At 36.4% G+C, this 23585-nt stretch overlaps 1 protein-coding gene across 1 annotated transcript in view; it reads left to right on the forward strand.

Annotated features, from left to right (window-relative positions):
• Positions 1 to 18331, forward strand: part of KCTD8 (potassium channel tetramerization domain containing 8) — a 340341-nt gene extending 322010 nt beyond the window's left edge. Inside the window, exon 2 of the mRNA XM_023549848.2 lies at positions 17026 to 18331. Within this exon, the coding sequence (XP_023405616.2) occupies positions 17026 to 17486 (461 nt within the window). The 3' untranslated portion in view covers positions 17487 to 18331. The remainder of the gene's footprint in view (positions 1 to 17025) is intronic.
• The last annotated feature ends 5254 nt before the right edge of the window (positions 18332 to 23585 follow it).

Consider the following 23585-nt stretch of genomic DNA (forward strand, 5'->3'; position numbering starts at 1 on the left):
CACTCCAAATTTACCCAAGTTCTCTCTCTGATCAGTAACTTAAAATATAAATAAAAAAGTTAAATTTATACATTAGACATTAAGTGTTAGAGATCTCCAATGACAAATAAAGGAAACATGTCACTCAACTTTTCTTCAGAAAGAGATTTCACTTATATTTCAAGGCTTTTCAATCTAATATCTCCATAGCTTTATGGAAAAAAAAAAGAAATCTTCTCAAATAAATACTTTATTTGGTGTCAAGCACCTATCTAACGGGTGGAGCTGGCTAGACCCTGGAGCCAGCAACTCAAACACTTTCCTTCTCTCAGCTCTCAATCTTTTCTCCTACAGAAATGTAAAGACCTTTTCTTCCTTCCCTCCCCCATCAACAGTTTAAATATTGAACCACCTGGATTGTCTCCCAGTCCTCATCCTTGCATTAGATTATGGGGCTGGGTGGGTAAGGTATGATAGCTGACCTGCTCCATGTTATAAATTCTCTCCTATAGTGGATACTGTGCCACTACACATCCTGTGTTGGATCTGTTACAAAAGGTAGATGGAGGTGCCGAGTGTATTCTCAGACACGTGTACGTGAAGAGCCAATACAAGCTTTATTCCAAGTATTTAAGTGTGGTTAAAAACCAGAAAACAAGGGAAGACAAGAATAGGTTGTATGTTGAATAATATTAAGTTTCCCCGTTTGGCCTGAATAGAAGGTGGTAGTAATAAAAAATAAGTTTTGGAATTTGAACGGGCACTAGGACATGGAAGATCTTACCTACAGAGCCAAGGGATTTGTATATTTTTCTGAATGTCATTGAAGTTTTCTGACAAGTACTATAATAAGAGCCTTGTTTCAGGAATATGTGGCTGGGATCTTTGTCTTAAAATGGATAGCAGGAGGTAGAGATTAGAAATGAAGAGATAGGTTAGTAAGTTACTGCACTAGATTCTGTAATGTTAATGAGAATATTAACTGCGAGAGCGAAGACTGAAGACAGCAATTATTGAGGTATTATTATAGAGCACTTAGCAGGTTTATGTAACTGTTCACATGAAGAGTGAAGGGTAGGAATAGGAATAGTGAAGACAACTCTAGGATTTCGAACCTTAGTGATTAAGAATATTGTGATGGTTTTATAAAAATAAATAAGAATAAAAAACATAGGAGGAGGAACTGATTTAATAGGAAGAGAATAATAAGGCTGTTTTCTGACATTTGGAATTTGAGGTTTAGGAAATGTCCAACAGGCAGTAAGATTAAGGCCTGAAACTTCAAAGAGGACCAGATGTTGGAGATGTAATGTGGAGTAAGCTATAGACAAGAGACAGCTCTATGATTATTTATAGGATGTATGTGTGTGTGCGTGCATGCGTGCGTGTTTGTGTGTGTGTCATAAGAGATTGAAAAGAGTATATTGTGGGAACAGAGATAAGTTAAAAGAGACTATAAACTGCATTATATAAAAAAATTGGGAGAGCCTAGGCTAGAAGTGATCACTGGATTCCAAAATTTGAAGGGCTATTGGTTGGAATAGGTTCTCAAGGGTGATGTTGGGTGGTGCTACCCTTCAGAGTGCAATTCTACTCTGAAACCCTTGGGGTTGCAATGAGTCTGAATCAATTTTATGGCAAGGGGATATTACTTGGAAAATGGGAATAGATTCATTCTATGTTGTTCCAGGAGGTTGAACTAGGGCCAATGGATGACATTATTTGAGGAGGCAATTTCCAGTTGAATACAAGAATTTTCTGACATCAGGGATACCCTAAAGTAGAATAATTTTTAGCACAGCATTCAGAGCTTATCATTACCAGAGGAGTTTAAATAGAAACAGGATGACAAACAGGGAGAGTCTGCAAGAGCTTTTATTTTAAAGAGAAACTAAGATTCAGCATCCTTCAGTTCTTAAGGATAATATTATGCTCATTTGTAGAAGATGCCATACTTAACATCTTCCAAGAGCCAGATATTAGACGAAAGGGGGCTGTATTAATTTCCTACGGCTGCTGTAACAAAATTACCACAAACTTGGTGCCTTAAAACACTAGAAATATATTCTCTCATTGTTCCAGAATCTAGAAGTCCAAAATCAACATTAATGAGCCAACGTTAATAGCTTGGGTGGGCCATGCTCCCTCCCGAGATTCTAGGGGAAAATTCATTCCTTGTCTCTTCAGCTTCTGGTGGCTTCCTGTATTCCTTGATCTGTGATCACATTACTCTGAATCTCTGCCTACGTGGTCACATTGTCTCCTCCTCTTCTTTGTTTATCGAATCTCCCACTGCCTCTCTTTTATAGGGATACATGTGATTGCATTTAGGACCCACTGGAATAATCCAGGATAACTTCCCTATGTCAAAATCTTTAACTTAATCACGTCTGCAAAGACTTTGCTGTGTAATTTAGGGTTCTCTCAAGAAACTGAACCAGAACAGAAACAGAACAAAGATATATGTAGATATATATCTAGGTGTCTATAATATAGATCTAAATGGATATCTACGTAGATATCTATAGACAGATATTTATATAGGGAGATATCTGTCTATATCTATCTATATAGTTCTGTGGAGCTCTGGTGGCACAGTGGTTAACAGCTGCACTCTTGACCAAAAGGTCAGTGGTTCAAATCCATCAGCTGCTCCTTGGAAACCCTATGGGACAGTTCTACTCTGTCCTATAGGGTCACTATGAGTTGGAATTCACTCAATGGCAACAGTGTTTTTTTTTTTTTTTTTTAATACAGCTCTGTACCTCTACCTATCCCTATCTAGCTAGCTAGCTAACTAACTATCTATAGGATCCCTGATGGCGTAGTGGTTAAAGAGCTCGGCTGCTAACCAAAAGGTTGACAGTCCAAACTCACAGGCACTCCGAGGGAGAAAGATATGACAGCCTGTTTCTGTAAAGATTTACAGCCTTGGAAACCCTATGGGACAGTTCTACTCTGTCTTATACAGTCTCTATGAGTTGGAATTGACTCAATCACCTATCTATACATGTCTATATATCGTATATAGAGAGATTTATTTTAAGGAATTGGCTCACATGATTGTGGAAGGCTGGCAAGCCCAAAATCTATAGGTCAGGTGATAGGAAGAGCGAGTTCTGGCAAAATGTCTGTTTATGGTCTGGAGGCGGAACATACCCAGGGAATGCCCGTTTTGTCCTTAAGGCCTTCAGTTTATTGGTTTAGGATCACCCATATTATGGAAGGTAATCTGCTTTACTTAATACCAGCTTCTTAAATCACATGTAACTACTTCATAACAGCAGCTGGCCTCATGTTTAACCAAACAGTTGGACACCGTAGCCTAGCTAAACTGACACACCAAATTAACCATCACACCATAGAAGGTTAAGTATACAGGTTCCAGGAATTAGGGCCTGACATGTTTTGGGAAACAGTTTTCCAGCATACCATAGGGCTCTTCCAGATATGTATCTCGGCTTACAGCAACCCTCTTAAGCAGAATAGAAAAATGAATCTTAAAGAGGCATTTTGACACCTAGTTAGAAGCTACCTGAAATTCAAACCTGGTTTTGCTATTTTCAAAGCCTGTATACTTTTTTTTTCCTTTCTTTCTTATTGTACCACAGGATGAAATTAAACTCTGCTGTGAACATATTGACTTCCACTTTCTATTCATTACAGTGACTCTAGAATGAACTGCCTCCGTAAGGGGAAAATTTTTTAAATCTTAGAGTGAAAAGAGGTAGCACCCACATTAAATAGTATGGCAGCTGCAAGAAATTGCACCTCACTGAACTTTGTTGGAAATAAGTGAAAACATTTGCTGGCAGGCAGGCACTGGAGATCTGAAGAGATTTGGCAAATCAAAATTCCTTCAACTGTGGCCTTCTCTGTTTGCAATTGCTACTGCTCCTGCTACTGCCTGTTTTTGTTTGTTTGTTTTGTGTTTTTTTTGCCTCTTCACAACGTCTGTTTTCCCTGTTGTCATTGAGAGATTTTTTTTTTTTCTTTTAGGCCTAAGGCAGCTTCTTAGTATTTTATAACAGACAAAAATAATTTACTACCAGCATGGTTTTATGTTCATATAAATTTGCTGTCCACAGCACACCATAAGCATACCCCCCAACTTATATCACAGAGCTCCTTTTTTTTTTCCTTCCAGAGCCGTCAGATGTGTTGCAGATACAACATCTCATTAATCCTTTTCCAGCACCTTATAGGTATTATGATTCCACATTTTATAGAGATGGAACAAGCAGGAGTAGGCTTGTGTTCACAGATTTGAAAGCCAGATAAATCATCCTCCTCGTCTAGCATGTGCCGGTGAAACGAGGAGGTCATTAGGAAAAGGTGACTACTGGGCCATGTGAGGAAAAACTCTAACAACACCAGTGACAAGGAATGGTAGATTCAGAAATGGAACCTAAGTGGGGAGTTATTTCTCAGTCTTAACCCTTGGTCCAAATGGAGAGCGAGCGTTATTATGGAGGTTTTTGTTTTGTTTGTTTAAAGGCACAAGAGGGTTAAATGTGGCATGGCATCTTAGTCCTCATGGGTAAAATGAGGAAATCAATTTTAAATGAAGACCTCTTGCGAGGTGCCTGAAACTATTTTGCCTTTAGCAGGGCCACTAAAAGTATTTGGGTGAAACCAGCAGACGCAACCACTTAAGGGATAGAGAATTTATTTGTAGAGCAAAGAAAATCATTCTTCCCCATTGTTTATTGTCCCAAAAATATTTCTTATTTCTGTTTTAATAACCTAAAACGGATCGTGTACGGATCTTTCCAAAAGCATGATGTTTTTAATAACTACAGACATTGTAGAGCCCTGGTGGCATAGTGGTTGAGAACTCGACTGCTAACCAAAAGGTCAGCAGTTCAAATCTATCAGCTGCCCCTTGGAAACCCAATGAGGCAGCTCTGCTCTGTCCTGTAGAGTCACTGTGAGTTGGAATTGACTAGACAGCAAGGGGTTTAATTTTCTTTGGTTAGAGACATTGTGAGGTTCTTTTTATATCTCACTGCTAAAAGTTTATCTTATTATACTCTGTTGCTTTAATTGTGGTGAAAATACAGTCATGCATCATTTATAGAACACTAAGCAATTTCGACATTGTGCGAACACCATTTTATATTCGAGTAGTCCCCCGAATACAAATGAGTTCCGGTCCTAAGCCTGTCTTTAAGTCAAATTTGTATGTAAGTTGGAACAGTTAGGTATGGTTTGTATCTAACGTCAGTTAGCCAAATGTTTGTCTTAGTATATAGCATATAGTGCACATTTCTATGCATAAAAAGCATTAAAGAAACACTTCCAGATACACTTAAACATCTTTAACATAATAATCCAGTAATAGTAATGATAATATTTTGATGGGTGTTGCAAAGTAGCACCCATTTGTTTTTATGAGCCATTGTATGTACCCGGAATTTGTAATAGGCTTTACAGGGGTTGAGACCACAGTTGTATAAATGGTCGGAAGTTGCCTGAACAGACCTTATGTGGGTTCATGACTGTATACATAACAAGACATACACCACTCAACAATTTTTACATGTACAATTCACTGAGACTGATTACATTACCCGAGCTCTTCACCGCTTCTCAATATCTGTTTCCTAATCATTCTACCACCATTAACATAAACGTAACATATCCCCCAAGCAAAAACTTTGCTCACCCCCTTTCATCCCTGGTAACCACTAACAAGCTTTGGTTTCTATAGCCTGTATCATGAATGTGAGATTTTACAGTATTTGGCCTTTTGCTACTAACCACTGATTTTGTTTGGGGGTAATAGCATTTTTACTACCCTGCAGTCATCGAGGTGAATATTTAATAACATATAAGGTGGTGAACACTAAGTACCAAATGAATGATATAGTCATTAGATGCCGTAGAAATTCAGAAGAGTGAGATCATTTTTATTAATTTGGTTAAGCAATTACCCTAGGCAAGTCCCATGATAGGACGGTAAAACACAGTTCCTGCCTTCATGAAGTTGACTATTTTGGACTAGAGAAACACTGCAAATAAATAAGTACAATAAAATGTTAACAGTTACAGTGAGAATGAAAAGTGTGGGTTAGTGATCAGTCATGTCAGGATGCAAAAAGAAGTACCACAACACATTTCCCTTTTTAAATAACACTTTTTTAATTTTTATTTTCTTTTTAACACCCTTCATCCCTAGAAGTAGTTAAGTAATGCTGATGGGGATTATAAAGTCCATGAAGAAATGACTTCCGTTTTTCTCATGTATAAATTATTTTTTATTCATTGAAATAGCCCTATAAGATGAAAGCATTTCCTCTGTGACCTCTAAGTTCCAATTTAGTGAGAAAATTTTACTAATGCGTTAAAATTTACGTCTATTCCTTAGCTCACCCCAATTACAATTTACTCCTTGCTCCCTCCTCCATAACCTATTCAAACTTTAGTTATAACTGCATTACTGCACTTGTCTCTGTAAGCCTGATATCAAGTATGATATCAGGGACTGTGGTTGTGTGTCTGTGTGTTCCTCCCCCACTAATACATAGTATGCCTTGTACCTATCAAGCACTCAACAAATGTTTGTGGAATCATTTGTGGAATGGAGTTTCTTTTCCCTTTTGACTCAACTGCTTAATACTTAGAGGCATGTGGTGCTAATATTTAAGACAGATTGGTTCATTCTGTTCAAGTACCACGTAACCATTCACACACCATTGAGTTTAGTACTATTAAAGGGTAATTTGTCCTCTGGGAATTGTGTCTGTTGCAGACACATTTTACGTATCTGGTCTTTTTTATTATCAGTCGGCAGGTAAAGAGATTAAAATAAAAGGTTTGTTTGAGTATGCACTTATACACATAAACTTCATTTGGAAATGCCCATATGTCAAAGGAAAAATATGAAAGTATTGAACATGTCCATACTCAGAACTACCCGGGAGACATACACACTTTCGAAAGATGAAAATACTGATATTTTATTTCTGAATCACGCTATCCACCCATAGCACTTGGAAAAGCTGTTTTTTGGTTTTTCTCCTTTATATGTCAGTGTAATAAAACTCAATAGAATTAATAAAAAGCCCAATGTTGGCCAATTTTACAAGCTTTGGCCCATTGTGATACCTTCCATTGGTCTTATTTTGCTTATATAATGTTTTTACTGATGCTTTTAATTCACAGACTTTAATAACTTAAAGCAGGGCTGCGTGCTTTACTTGCTTAAATAAGTTCCTTTTCTAGATATGAAAATTTAATACTTAATAGCCTTTCAAATATACAGTAGATAATTTCATACCATAAACAATATTTTACTTTTCTACATCTTTACAGCATACAAATTGCTTTTACATATATTACCCCATTTAATTCTTAACAATGACCATGTGATTAGGCATCACTGTTCTTATATAATTTTAATAGATAAGAAACTGAGGCCAGAATTAGAAAGGAAGTATTTGGGTTTTTCAATGTGTAAGGGAATTTAAAAACAAAAAAACTGAGGTATCTAATAAGATCAAAAATAGCCAGTTTGCTGATTGGGTGCTTCTCCTTGTTTGCTGGTTACATTTTCACCCTAGTGGCAGCCACCTTCTGTACTGTTTCTAAAAGAGGAATGTTCTGTAATGATGACAGAACTACACTGCAGCCCCTCCCTGTCACATTCCTGTGTAATTACCACACTGTAACCGATCTAAAAAAGAGATTTATACTCTTTTAAGCCAATCACCGTGCAGAGCTTGGCACAAGAAGTCTTCCTTACAAGTTCTGCTACAGGAATCCATCCATCGTGAGTTCACCCACTGGAAGCCCTGCCTTAAAATGAACTACCAGTGGAGTAATGTCTTTTGGTGATCTAAGCTTATAAATATCAATCAAGTAACATGTTTCATATCCATTGTTTCCCCTCCAATAAAATGTCACTGCTGAGCTGCCATTTCAAATTACTGGATTCCTCAGCATGAAGTTCAGTCTATTCCCAGCTCGAGATGTCTGTTTTCTTTCAATAAATATCTCCATTTTACATTAATCAGGGTACAGATGGTTGCTCTAAAACAAAGTGAACAAATACCCCAAACCAACGCCAAGTAGCACATGGGTATTTATGCTGAATAATAGTTAACATTTTGAGCATTTCACATGTCAGGCACAGTCTAAATACTTTACATGTATTATCTCATTTAATCCTTGCCACAATGCTATAAAGTTTAAAGATAAAAGAACTGAGACCCAAAGAAAGGAAGTAACTTGCCCAAGAAAACACCCCTGGTAAGTAATCCCTGGGTGGCACAAACTGTTAAGAAAGGTTGGTGGTTTGGTCCATCCTGAGTCACTTCTGTTGATCTACTTATGAAAAACAGCCATCGAAAACTCTCGGATGCACAGTTCTATTCTGACACACATGGGGTCGACTCATTTGATGGTGACTTTTTTTTTTTAAGTTGTGGACCGGGGATCTTGAACCCAGAATCTGTACTGTTTTCTTAAGCATCTCTTTCTCTTTTGAGGTTTTAGTACTAAAGAGGCAGATAAAGTTGATAATGTCTTCTCGAACTGTCCTTCCTATCAATGAACTTGCAGAAAGGCATCCTTCAGTGCTGAACTACTGAGGATTACTTCTGTAGTGGAAACTAAATTTGTTTTCCTGCTCTAAGAGGTAATGTCTCTTCACGGTAACTCTTCACTGTGTAATTTTTGACTTAAGTATTACAACTTGGAAAATCCTTTCTTACTAATTGTATAATTTAGAATTACAGAATTTTGTAACATAAATGACTTAGAGACTAACCCAAAAATTTTAACAAAGAAGGATCAACTATTAGAAAGATTAAATAATCAGCACAAAATACTTGCATATAGTGGCTGAGACAGGCAGAAACCCCGATCTGCTAAGGGTATTCCGACACTGAAGAAAAATATGATCCCGATACATGAGTATAATGTATGCATGTGTGCGTATACTGACTGAGATTTAAAAAAATAATTGTGGAGAACCATGACTGCTGGCTTGCAAGTCTCCTAGGCAAGGCTGTAATTCCCACTGAAAACTATTCACCTACTAGATGGAAGTCCTAGTCTATTTCATTGCAAATAGCCAAGTGAAGAGTGGAACATTTAATTGTCCAAATATTTGAGAGTTTCTTGGTATGCATATATATTAAGCACTTTTAAATAATTATTTTTTAAAGTTAAATATTAGGTAGGTATGAGATTTTCTTGTTCACTGACTTGTTCCTTACTCTTTAATATTTAGTGATAAATTCTTAATGTAATGGAGAAATGCCTAGCTGATAAAGCAACCAAATCACATTTCCATTTGTGTATCAATTCACAGGGCAAAATGCTTTTGGGAAGAACATTCAGATATATATTTGCTTCCATTATTAGTTGAGGAGACACAGACAAATTTCTGGCAGTCAATCTGTTCCTGTATATGCAGGACTTAGTTTTATTTAAATTATCATTCATGTTGTGCTTAAGGCACCTCAAGTGGCTTTGGACCATTGAATGGAATTATGTAAAATTAAAGTTTTAAATTTTCCCTGCAAGCCTACAATTAGCAGGCATCTACAAGAAAACTAGACAACTAGAATAAATCATTATTTCCACTGAATTTACTTTTCTTAAATATCATGTCAGAAGAAACCCATAAATCAGTTTATTTTATCTTAGTCCCAATTCAGATCCACTGTTATCAATAATGACTTAATATATGCTTAATCAAATTTTTTTAATCAAATAGCAATAATAATATGTAACATATACTTGTTGATACAAAAACTGATATAATTTATAAAGACAAATCTTATATTACTCTATGCATTCATAAGTGTGGTCAATACAGAGTTAAATATTTCCCTTTGTCATAATATAAACTTCTGGACCTATTTGATCTCCTGATTGGGAGTCTGATCTGCTTAAAGATAGCTTATTAAGTGGGAATGAAAAAAAGTATTTATTTATTAATTCCTCATTAATACATGTAACTATTGTAAATTTTTTTAAAGAAGCTTTTAAAATTATATTAAACTGAGGTCTCCATCCATTTTTCATAGATCTTAGAGTCTACAGAGGAAGAGAGGATACTATAAAATGACTCATGCATTTTAAGCCTTTAATAATTATAAATACCATAAAATAATTATATTTATATTTACTAATTATAAATAATTATAATTATAATAATATATAATAATTATAATTATAAATACCATAAAATCGATCACATTTCTGACTGTGTGCTGTAATCCTGCTCTATCCATCTTATATGGACTGTTTGGGGTAGTGGGGGAGACCAAGGGTTACAGGGTGATAAAAAAGGATGGCAAAGAAAGTGAAGAATTGAAAAACAAAAAATGTGAGGAATTCAATTAGGGCTCATTTGGTGTGAAATACATCCTAGCTTGTCTTCCCTGGAAGATACACCTCGGTCACACACATGAAATCTTTTTCTCTGCAACTTTTTGTCCTCTTTCACTTGTAGTTAAGTTGATTAAGCCTGCAAGCTTCATTAGAGCAGAAAACATGCCTTATCCATCTTTGTGTCTCCTTTAGATCCTGGCGCAGGCCCCACATTGTGCTCAATACAATTCTGCCGGCTGAATTGATTCTGCCTTGACATGTCCTCCTCACAGAAGTCTTCCTTGATCTTCCGTCTTACACTACAAGAGCAATCTGTTTCCATCACACATGTTACATTCTGTTGTGTTGTGGAGTACCTCCATTTGTGTGTGTGCATTTCTGATAATAAAGTTACAACACCACTGGCCGTAATAACTGTATATAACTAGAGCACGGACTTTATATAGCTCTGTGTCTGTCTTCCTCCCTGGTACCTGTCATTAGGCATTTTTTTTTTTCTCTTAAAGAATAATATCAATGATGCATTTGTTTTGGCTATACCTAATATCCTCTTTCCATACTGTCTTTCACTATGATGTTGTTATTACTTTTCTGTCTGAGTGTCTTTATCGAATGCTGTATCCACCTGCCTATTAACGGGAAATGATTTCCTATAACTCATTTATCCATAAATGTAAATTGGTTTGCCCAGGTATTTGCACTTTAATCCTTCAGTCATTATTCAGGATGAAAATCATAGATTCCTGTGATGGGGTTTCTGGTTAAAGTAAGGCAGAAGATTGACAGAAAGAGAAAAAATATATATTTATATTTTATGTTGTACTAGTCTGGTGGGTATCATGCTAGCTTGGGATCACATTCAGTCATAAACACAATTAGATAAACAGAGACTGCAATTCCTTCACTTCTCTCATAAGCACATAAACACCTCCATATAAGCACATACACACAAACCCTTCAGTACACTGAAATAAAATCTCCAGAGATGGGGCTGAACGTTCTTACATTAAAAAAGAAACAAACAAACTGATTTACTCTCATTGCTGAGAATAATTGTAATAGACCCTTTATGGTATCACTTTAATCTCAAAATCTTATTTAAAAAAAAAAGTAATATCCATCTTACAGATAAAAAAATTGAGACCTGGAGGGCCTTCTCAAGACCACAAGGCTAGTACTTGCCAGAGAGCTAGTACCTAGGCTACTAGGACTCCAAACCCATTTTGTTTTCAATATTGCAACTAAAATCAGATGTCGCTAAAAACTGATCCTGGAAGTAACACTCTTCTAGTCAATGGAGAGCACAGCTGGTGGTCAGAGTGGGTTTATTAGTGTCCTAGGAAGAAAGAACCTACACAGACAATTGGGTAATTTGAAAAAAAGTTTGATACTGACAGTTTACAACAGTGCAGGTAGTACCCTAGGGCTAGTTGCTGTGAACATGATTAACATCTGCTGGCCTAAAGATTCACATCTGGAGGGGGATGAAGGGAAGAGAAGAGAGGGTTTGAGGGAAGGATAAAGCTGCCTGGCAGGTCTACACCTCTTGTCCAGAGTGGCAACCTGACCATGACAATATGGGGCAAGGGGAGGGGAAGATAGTGGAGGAGTGTGTGGTGGAGGGGAGGGCAGGTCCAGTTGGCTGAATCCAACTGGAAGCCAGAAGGCAAGGGAGCCCAAGGACATAGTTCCTGCTTATCAGCCACTCAGGGCATAGAAGGTTGGAGAATGGATCTGGGTAAGCATCATGGATGGTTTCCAGCATGGAGGGTTAGCTGTTCATCTCCATTGTCACTCCTGTTCTCCCTTACAGTAAATTAAAGTGGCAGGATTAAAAAAAAATGTTTTGTTTTACCTATATGGGCAAATGCCTCTGAAAATGTAAGTGTACTTTCTTACTAAGCAGTTGTAAACATTGGCATTTGTTCTTGTTTTACTTTATTACAGACAGAGGAAATGTGAAATATTGGTTAAGCCCTTCCCTCAATAAGTATGTATCCTTTAAGTTTTTTTTTTTTTTTTAATTTATTTTTTGTGTCAGGTTAATTGAGGTTTAGTTACACGCAGTAACATTCACCCATTTTAGGTATACAATTCTATCAGTTTTCAAAATGTATACGGTTGTGTAACCAACACCACAGTCAAGGTATAGAATATTTCCATCATTGTGAATAGTTCTACAAGTTCTTTTTTGTCGTGGTTGTTCAAACTTTAATCCTAATGAACTAAATGTTTGGTATTGACTTTTGTATCTTCTAATCTTAAATCTTAAATAGGAAAGTGCAGCAATGTGCATGCAGTAGTGTGTTTCACACAGTAGGTGCTATTTTGAAAAGCATTTTTGCTGATTTGTATCCTCACCTTGCTGAGTAGTATGAACTATCAATATTGGTTACTAACTTATTTTATATATATTAGACTGAACAAAGTTCTTAACCTTGGCTGGATGATGAAATCACCCGGAAATCTTTTAAGTGTCCTGAAAACCAAGTGGCACACTATTTAATCAGGATGTCTTGGGCTGGGACCCAAGCATTAATAATCCAAAGCTTTCCAGGTAATTCTAATATGTAACCAAGGTTGACATCCTCTGAATTAGACAGATGTTCTCAACTCAGGCTGCACAGTAAAAAATACTAATGCCTTTCCCCCATTCTGATTTATACAACTTCTTTATAAAAGTTGACTACAAAAAAAATAGGATTCAGGTAACAGAATTCTGAATGGTTGGGCTCCAGTTAATTAAGTTTTTAGTATACTTCTGTGTATGTGGTGGTGTTCAATAAATGTTAAATGGAGGCCCTAATCCCACAGCTGAGTCAAGGAGAATAAAATATGTTCCCTCTTAGAAATAGACTGTTAGCGTATTTGAAATAATTATCTGGGAAAACTATCACTTTTTGAAAATTGTCCTCCTAGGTATTTTACCACAAATGGTAAGTCTTGTATTTTAAGAGAATACTATATTTCAACTATATTTTTTCACCATAATACTAGGCCCGTATTTATCTTAACAGCAGTTTCATAATTCTCTCCAAGGAAACAGACAGGAAACAAGATTAAGAAACTGAGGATAAGATTTAAACCAGCCTCCCACTTGGCAACATAAATGATGCTATTGCACCTGTGGGCCTTGAGAATACTGATACTTTGTAAAATAGAGCAATAGCACTTTCCTGCTTTTAAAAAAAAAAAAAAAACAATGGCAAAATATATACAGAAAGGATACCAAATGTCAGTGGTTGGAACAGAAATGTACTAAGTGTTTAATGAAGCAAATGTGTTGTTGTCATTGTCAGGTGCCATTAAGTCAGTTCTTACTCATAGCAATGCTATGTACAACAGAACAAAACACTGCCCGGTCCTGTGTCATCTTCACAGTTGTTGGTATACTTGAGACCATTGTTGCAGCCACTGTGTCAATCCACCTCTTTAAGGGTCTTCCTCTTTTTCAGTGACCTTCTACTTTACCAAGCACGATGTCCTTCTCCAGGTACTGGTCCATCTGATAATATATCCAAAGTACGTGAGCCAGCATCGCTTCCAATGAGCATTCTGGCTGTACTTCTTTTAAGACAGGCTTGTTTGTTCTTCTGGCAGTCCATCGTATATTCAATATTCTTCACCTACACCATAATTCAAAGGCATTAATTCTTCAGTTCTTCCTTATTCACTGTCCAGCTTTCATATGCATATGAGGTGATTGAAAATACCCTGGCTTGGGTCAGACGAACTTTACTCCTCAAAGTGGCATCTTTGCTTTTTAACACTTTAAAGAGGTCTTTTGCAACAGGTTTGCCCAATGCAATGTGTCTTTTGATTTCTTGACTGCTGCTTCCATGGATGTTGATTGCAGATCCAAGTAAAATGAAGTCCTTGACAACTTTAATATTTTCTCTGTTTATTATAATGTTGTTTATTGGTTCAGCTGTGATGATTTTTGTTTTCTTTATGCTGAGGTGCAATCCATACTGAAGGCTATAGTCTTTGATCTTCATCAGTAAGTGCTTCAAGTTTTCTTCACTTTCAGTAAATGAGGTTGTGTCATCTGAATATTGCAGGTTGTTAACAAGACTTCCTCCAATCCTGTTGCTACATTCTCCTTCATATAGTTCAGCTTCTTGGATTATTTGCTCAGCATACAGATTGAATAAGTATGGTGAAAGGATACAACCCTGATGCACACCTTTTCTGACTTTAAACCATACGGTATCCCCTTGTTCTGTTCGAACGACTGCCTCTTGGTCTATGTACAGGTTTCACATGAGCACAATTAAATGTTCTGGGATTTCCACTCTTCATTATTGTTATGATTCACACAGTAGAATGCCTTTGCATGGTCAATAAAGTGCAGGTAAACATCTTTCTAATGTTCTCTGCTTTCAGCCAGGATCTGTCAGACATCAGCAATGATATCCCTGGTTCCACATCCTCTTCTGAATCCAGCTTGAACTTCTGGAAGTTCCCCATTAATGTACTGCTGCAAAGGCTTTTGAATGATTTTCAGCAACATTTTACTTGTGTATGACATTAATGATATTGTCTGATAATTTCTGTGTTCTGTTGGATCACCTTTCTCGGAATGGGTACAAATATGTATCTCTCAGTTGGTTGGCCAGATAACTGTCCTCCAAATTTCTTGACGTCGATGAGTGAACACCTCCAGCACTGCATCCATTCCTTGAAGCATCCTAATTGATATTCCATCAATTCCTGGAATCTTGTTTTTCACCAATGCCTTCAGTGCAGCTTGGACATCTTCCTTCTGTACCATCTGCCCTTGGTCATATGCTACCTCCTGAAATGGTTGAACATCAACTACTTCTTTGTGGTAAATTGACTTTATGTATTCCTTCCATCTGTCTTTGATGCTTCCTGCGCCATTTAATACTTTCCTGGTAGAACCCTTCACTATTGCAACTTGAGGTTTGAATTTTTCCTTCAGTTCTTCCAGCTTGAGAAATGCTGAGCATGTTTTTCCCTTTTGGTTTTCTATTTCCAACTCTTGGCACATGTCATTGTAATTTCTTACTTTGTCGTCTCAAGCCACCCTTTGAAATATCCTGTTCAACTCTTTTACTTCATCATTTCTTCTTTTCACTTTAACAACTATGTTTAAGAGCAAGTTTGAGTCTCTTCTGACATCCATTTTGGTCTTTTTCTTTCCTATCTTTTTAATGACATCTTGCTTTCTTCATGTATGATGTCCTTGATGTCATCCTACAACTTGTCTGGTCTTCAAACATTAATATTCAATACATCAAATCTATTCCTGAGATGGACTCTAAATTCAGATGGGATATACTTAAGGTCATATTTTTGGCTTTCATGGACTTGCTTTAATTTTCTTCAGCTTCAACTTGAGTTTGCATATAAGCAATTGATGGTCTGTTCTGCAGTTGGCCCCTGGTCTTTTTCTGACTCTTATTTAGCTTCTCCGTTGTCTCTTTCTACGGAGTAGTAAAACTGATTCTTGTGTACTCCATCTGGCAAGGTTCACATGTATGGTCACCGTTTATGTTGTTGAAAACAGGTATTTGCAATGAAGGAAGTGTTGGTCTTGCAGAATTGTACCATGGGATCTCTGGTATGTTTCTATCACCAAGGCTGTGTTTTCCAACTACTGATCTCCAGCTTTCATATTCCAATCACCAGTAATTATCAATGAATCTTGATTGCATGTTAGATCAATTTCAGATTGTAGAAATTGGTAAAAATCTTCAATTTCTTCATCTTTGGCCTTAGCGGTTGGTGCATAAATTTGACTAACAGTTTTAGTAACTGGTTTTCCTTGTATGGATATTATCCTATCACTGACAGCATCGTACATCAGGATAGATCTTGAAATGTTCTTTTTGACAATGAATGAGATGCCATTCCTCTTCAATTTGTCATTCTAGCATAGACCATACAATTGTCTGATTCCATATGGCCAATTGCAGTCCAGTTCAGCTCATGAATGCCTAAGGTATCAATCTTTATGTCGTCCATTTCATTTTTGACAACTTCCAATTTTTCTAGGTTCACACTTTGTATATTCCACGTTCCAATTACTAATGAATATTTGTAACTATTTCTTCTCATTTTGAGTCATGCCACATGGGCAAATGAAGGTCCTGAAAGCTTGACTCCATCCACATCATTAAGGTTGATTCTACTTTGAGGAGGGAGCTCTTTCCTAGCCATATTTGTGCCTTCCAACCTGTGAGGTTCGTTTTCTGGCACTATATCAGATAATATTCCCCTGCTATTCATAAGGCTTTCACTGGTCGATTTTTTCAGAAGTAGACCACCAGTCCTTTCTAGTTTGTGGTAGCCTGGAAGCATCTCTGAAATAGATATGGGACTGGCAAAATATTTACATATAACGTCTTTTTTCAAATTTCGGAAATTAGTAACTAAAATAACAAAACACTTCTTTTCAGCATGAAGTTAGTGATGATCTCTTATGGCAGAAATGCTCATAAAGCAAACTCTAGAACAATACTGTTATAGATAATCAGTATTCTGCGTATTTCAATGTACATTGAAGGTGCTAGGTGCTGGGTGCTGTATTTAATCCCTCAAATAGAGACTAACGCAACAAGCAACATTTTTCTCAAGACAAATGTCCAATAGTTTAAAATAGAAAATACAAAGCTGATTTAATTTAACCTTACCACTCTTATTCAATTGTTCTACTCCTTTTTTTTTTTTTAGGACCAGCTCAGAAAATAGTGTCACCTAAACAAGAACATGAAGATAGGAAACAAGACAAAGGTATGGATAAAGGAAGTGAAAGTGGGACTTCCTGTAACGAGCTCTCCACTTCCAGTTGTGACAGCCACTCAGAGGCAAGCACTCCACAGGACAACCCGCCCAATATCCAGCAGGCTACAGCTCACCAACCCAGCACCTTAACATTGGATCGTTCCTCCAAAAAAGCACCAGTGCAATGGATGCCCACACCAGACAAACGCAGAAACAGTGAACTCTTTCAGACACTCATCAGCAAGTCTCGGGAAACAAATCTTTCCAAAAAGAAAGTCTGTGAGAAGCTGAGTGCAGAAGAAGAGATGAAAAAGTGTATTCAGGATTTTAAAAAAATCCACATTCCAGATTATTTTCCAGAGCGCAAACGTCAATGGCAGTCTGAACTGTTACAGAAGTACGGATTATAGTAATTTATCTCAGTCTTGCAGTATTTCAATGATGTTTAATGTTTACTACAATGTCACTACCTGACTGATGTCCTAACAACGGTCAGTGTGATTCTTGCTGCTCTCCCTATTTGTGAACAGTGGATGTGGGACAATATTTTATTTCATTATTTTTTTTGTTCATTTTTAGAAATTAAAAAAACAATGAAATCAATAATTGTTGAATCAAAATGGTGTATCTGGTTCAAACCATTTTGCAAAAATGAAAGTTATATGTGCATGGTCAAAAACTGTAGAATCTTGATTTTTGAACTGCGATCAACTGGACATATTTGTCATTTTGTAACTCACCAAAAACAAATCATCCTATCACATCAACTAAAATGACAATATGAATGAACCAACATCAAGTAAAATTTTAGGTGGTGGTTTTAGGAACCAAATCCCAAACTGTTTAAATGTTAATGCAATAAAACAAGTATTATTTTTGCATGAGCACAATGTTACAAGTAAATCACATGAAATAGGGAAGATCTGTTTGTTGCTTGGAAAGAAAATAAAATTACTAAAAATATAGCAAAAAAAAAAACTGTTTCAGGCAAAGCCTATAAATGTAAGTGTCTAAGGGACTGGATTTTCTTTGTTCCAGATCTGTGATTTTTTTGTGTATGTGTATGGTGTTCTGTATGTTAAGATGGTGTAAATATGCCTTATACTGTTGTGTTATGGCACCGACATTTCCCTATTAATGCTAGTCATGATTATTTCTGTGAAATGAGTCCTTTACATCAGACTGTGAAAACTAGTATCTTGATGCTCTGATAGATCCTACTATCATGTTAAAGTAAGTGAAAGAAAATGGTAAAGAGCTTTATGTATTTATTAAAAAAGGAAAATGTATTAGAATTCTTTGGTTTCTATCGACTCTTCTTTAAAAATATTCAATTGTTATACTGTCTTCACTGTTCCTCTAAAACCTAAACAGTAAAAGGATCTAACCAACTTAATGTTGACAAGTTAGAGTTTAACCGTAATTCAAAATTGAGACAGTCAAATCCAGGTAGCCTTGGTATTGGTTAATAAACCCTTGTCCCACTAGAGAAAAAGACCTCATTTAGAATGCATAAAATTTTATTTTAGCTGACAACCAGATTGACAGGCTCTCCAAATACAATTAGGAAGTTACCCTTACAAATGAAGAGAGAAAATTTTTGGTAGCAAGTTAAAAGGTCAGCCTGGATCAAAAGTGATTTCTTCCTATATGTGAAAGCAAGATTATTTATCACAAGCCATTCATATCTTGCCCTGCTGTATCCACAGAAGTAAATACAAAATATCATGAATTTTTGCTAAAAATGGACTTGGAGAGTGTAAAATACCTTCAAGAATTATAGAGCTAAATCTCTTCTGTAGTTAGTTGATACCATATTTGATAGTTGTGATATCATTATTTCAGAATATTACAGGGAGATAAGCATTATTAACTCAAAATTAACCTGCTTAAATTTGTTTTTTAATGTACTTTTAGATTTATCACCTACCATTGTATGAAAATGTCATCTAAGGTGGGTTATTAGAAAAAAATGTATGAATTACCTTGAATCAGAATTTGGGGAAAGAGCTACTCTAACGTCCTGTACTTCTGCCCTTCAAAAGATCCTGTAAATAGAATGAAACAATAAGCTATAGACTGGAAGGAAATATATGGAAATTACATACCCAACAAAGGACTGGTTTCTGTATGTAAAGATTTTCCCAAGACTCAGAGTAAAAAAACAAACAAACAAAAGCACAATGCTATTAGAAAATGGGCAGACATTAAGAGGTATTTCACTGAAATGGATGTAAAACAAGGAACAAGTGCCAAAAGATTGCAGATGAGTGCATGACAAGATGGTTCAACGTCATTAGCCATTAGGAAAAGCAAATTAAAACTACGAGATATCACTACACATCTATCAGAGTTGCTAAAATAAAATGCAGTGAAAACATTAAATGGTGGTAAAGATTTGAAGAAGCTAGAAAACTCACAAATTGCAGGTGGAGATGTAAAACGGTACAGCTACTCAGGATAACAATTTGACAATTTCTTAAAAAGGAAAACATGCAGCTACCATATGACACAGCAGTTGTACCCTTGGACATGTGTCTCAGAAAAATAAAAGCTTAAGCTGAAACAGGACTCTGTGCACGAACGTTTATAGCAGTTTTATTTCTAGTAGTCCCAATCTGAAAACGACTCGGATGTCCTTCAGTAGATGTATGGTTAAAGAAACTATAGGGCATCAATACCGTAGAATTGTTGTTGTTGTTCGTTGCCATGGAATCAATTCTGAGTTATAGAAAATACTACTCTGCAATAAAAAGAAAGGAACTATTGATACACATAACAATCTGAATGAATCTCCAGAGAGTTAGGCTAAGTGAAAAAAGTCAATCTCAAAAGTTTACATACTATATGACTTCACTCATGTAACTTTCTTGAAATGACAAAATTACATTTTGATTAGTGGTGACAGGATTTTAACAGGGAATAGGAAGACGATAGATATAAATATAAAAGAGAAACATGAGGAATCTTTGTGGTGATAGAAAAATTCTGTAGCCGTGGTTCTTGTTGTATGTGCTGCTAGCCACTTCTGACTCAATGAGACTGCATGTGACAGAGGACTGCCCCATAGGCTGTAATCTTTATGGAAGCAGATCGCCAGGTCTTTCTTCTGTGCAACCATGGGTGGGTTCCAAACGCCAGCCTTTTAGTTAGCAGCCAAATGCTTAATCTTTTGCACAACCAGGGCTCCTAAAATTATACTATCTAGACGTGATCAATGTCAATACCTAGATTTTAATATTGTGCTATAGTTATGCAAAATATTACCACTGTGGTAACTGGGTAAAGGATACACAGAATCTCTTTGTATTATTTCTTAAACTGCACATGAATATATTAAGAAATAAAAAAAGGCCCGTTGCCATCAAGTACGTTCCAACTCATGGCGACCCCATGTGTAATTATCTCAAAATAAAAATTTTAATTCCAAAAAAACACCGATTGTGAGGAGATGCTAACTAAACTGGGAGGATCTGTGAGACCATTGCCTAAAATTACTGATGATCATGGAATATTTCCTTTTATTGAGCAACTTTTTAAAAGAATTGGGTTAGAGGGAGGACACAATTGTATTAGGTTAATATTTTAAGGCTCCCCACTTTCTATAGAATAAAATCTTGAGGACTTTAATATCATATTTTAGGCCTTAAGAAAGTAGCTTGGTATCAGTTTAACCTTTTTTGAGTAACAAACTATGCCCAAAACTTAGTGGCTTGAAATAACTACCAGTTATCGCCTCATTCACTTGAAAAATCAAGTGGTAGCTTGGCAGAGCCGAGTAATCTACATTGGCCTCACTCCATGATTGGCTATTGATGGGCTGGCTGTCAATCAGGGTACCTCAACCACAAAAAAAAAAAAAAAAATCCCTTGCCATCGAGTTGATTCCAATTCATTGAGACCCTATAGGACAGAGTATAACTGCTCCATAGGGTTTCCAAGGAGCCCCTGGTGGATTCAAACTGCTGACATTTTGGTTAGCAGCCATGGCTCTTAACCACTATGCTACCAGGGTTTCCCAGAGTGTCTCTGTTCTCTTAAAATTCCTCTCCTGTATTCTAACTCAGATTTATTCCATTTGGTGTTCCAAGAGTGTGATATCAGAGGTTATAATGCCTCTGGCTTCAAACTCACACATCACTTTCCCTGAATTTTATTGGTTAAAATAACCCAGGCCAGGTACACAGGATATAGAAATAAGGTCAAGTACTCCTCCCATGAAGATTTGTGGCCATTTGCAATCTACCATAGGCCCAAACCACCATTTCCAGATTCACATCTAGAATCAAACTCTGCAAATCAATTCCCAGTGATTTAGTAAGACTTTACCCTTGCCATAAAATCAGGGCTCCCATTAACCCTCATCACAAACATCTTCATCCACCTTTTGCAGTCTTGCCCATACTACAAGTTCCAATTCAAATGACACCTACACTTGAAAGCTTTATTTTATCCCTCAGGGAAAAATGATTCCACTCTCAGTCTTTAGAAACAACCTCTCTTACTGCATATATCATTCTCATTTTATAACCTGTAGAATAGTAATGTGCATTTGTCGTTTCCATTAGATGGAAAATTTCCTCATGTAGGTTAAGATCTTCCTTTCTTTGAGTGGGAAAACAAGGAGTAGACAGCTTCTGGCATAGAGTAGGTGTGAATGATTTTGGTAAATGAATAAACAACCTTTCCAATGCAAGGATCTCTTCAACGAATCTTGACAGATACTCTTCCTACCAAACTAGGCTTGCGAAAACCATTAACAGTGTTTTCAGGCCAAATCCTACACATTGATCTTAAATTGCTAATTTATCACAAAGAGAGTACTCAAGTGGGCATTGAAAAAGTATTTCACAGTAAGTTACCAGTAGGGTGAATGTGCTTTTGGCATCTCCTGCTGGGTGGCTAGGCCTTACAATTATTTCTTCTCCCCCACAGTATTTACCTTCTGTTTGACATGCAATAAATGTTTAGCTCATGGCCTGGTATACTAGCATTTTTTAGTTATCACCAAAAAATAGTCATATTCATTAAAAAAGGATGGCATTTGGACTACTTTTCTATAAAACCCTTAAATCTTAAATCTAGTTTCTTCACTTTCTCTCCATTCCATAGCCCTGCAAACAGTGTTTTTGAAGCATGACATACAGAGGTATCACACAACAGCAAAGTTTAAAGAATCTTAAAAGTCTGGTACTCTAATATTTACATTTTCTCTATAAATGAATTCAAAGTGATCTATGCATATTTTAGTGTGTTTACTATAGGCAATGCACTTTACAAGATACATTGGAGATATAGCAATGAATAAAAATGTCTAAGAGTTTATAGATTTAATTTCATCCACAAGACGTGTACACAATGACTATGATACAGTATAGGCCATGAAGTGGGCTATAAAAAAAGGATAAAATTGCTACATGGATTTATAGGAAAGAGATTAATGGTGGAAGTGAAATTGGAGCTCGGTCTTGAAGAATGGGGGCTTTTGATTTATACATATAAGAATGTTGAAAAGGGGCTTTGCAAGGAGAGAGATAAGCCTGTAGGTTTCAAGATGTAAAAAAACTCCAGTACATGAAAATATCCCAGAAATATTTTCACAAAATATTCTTGAATATATTTTTGAAAATCAAGAATTTTAAATATATTATTAATCTGAAGAGTATGTTAACTAAGACTATATTAATAATGGAGTCCTGATGGTGCAGTGGTTAAGAGCTCAGCTGCTAACCAAAAGGTAAACAGTTGGAATCCTCCAGCCTCTCCTTGGAAACCCTACAGAGCAGTTCTACTCTGTTCTATAGGGTCGTTACGAGTTGGAATCAACAGCAACGGGTTTGAGGCTTGTTTTTATGTGTATATATATATATACATATATATATATAAAATAATCTTCATATTCACAACTGTATTCATATGAGTAATTTTTTTATACCTACCTAATCCATTTTTCTCCCTGACCCTCAGCCTCCTGTTACAGCAACAGACACTAAGGTAGAAGTAAATTAAGTTGGCGCAAGCAGTTAAGTTCCCAACTGCTAACTGAAAGGTTGACACATTGAACCCACCCAGGGGCACCTCAGAAGATAGACCTGGCATATCTGCTTCCAAAAGCCTTGAAAACCTTATGAAGTAGTTCTACTGTGCATACATGGGGTTGCCGTAAGTTGGAATGAAGCCAATTCCAACCTCCAACAATGACAAAAAAGACAAAATGGAAACTGATCAGTTAAGACCAATGAAAAGAAAAGCAGGTAAAATCAACAAATAGATCATTTGTTCAACTGGCCATTCAGTGAATTGATCTGCAGCAAAATGACCACCTGAATTCCAGATCTATATATACAACTGACTCCTTGATAATTACGTCACAAAATTTGAGAGCTGGGCAAGTTATCTATTTTCTTCAAGACTCTGTTTCATATATAAAACTGGAATAATAACTCTACATAACTGAAAGGATTCTTATTAGTTTCAAAACAGGCAAAATATTGAAGTCCAATGCCTGG

This window comes from Loxodonta africana, chromosome 5 (genome assembly GCF_030014295.1).
Source record: "Loxodonta africana isolate mLoxAfr1 chromosome 5, mLoxAfr1.hap2, whole genome shotgun sequence".
Lineage (NCBI taxonomy): Eukaryota > Metazoa > Chordata > Mammalia > Proboscidea > Elephantidae > Loxodonta > Loxodonta africana.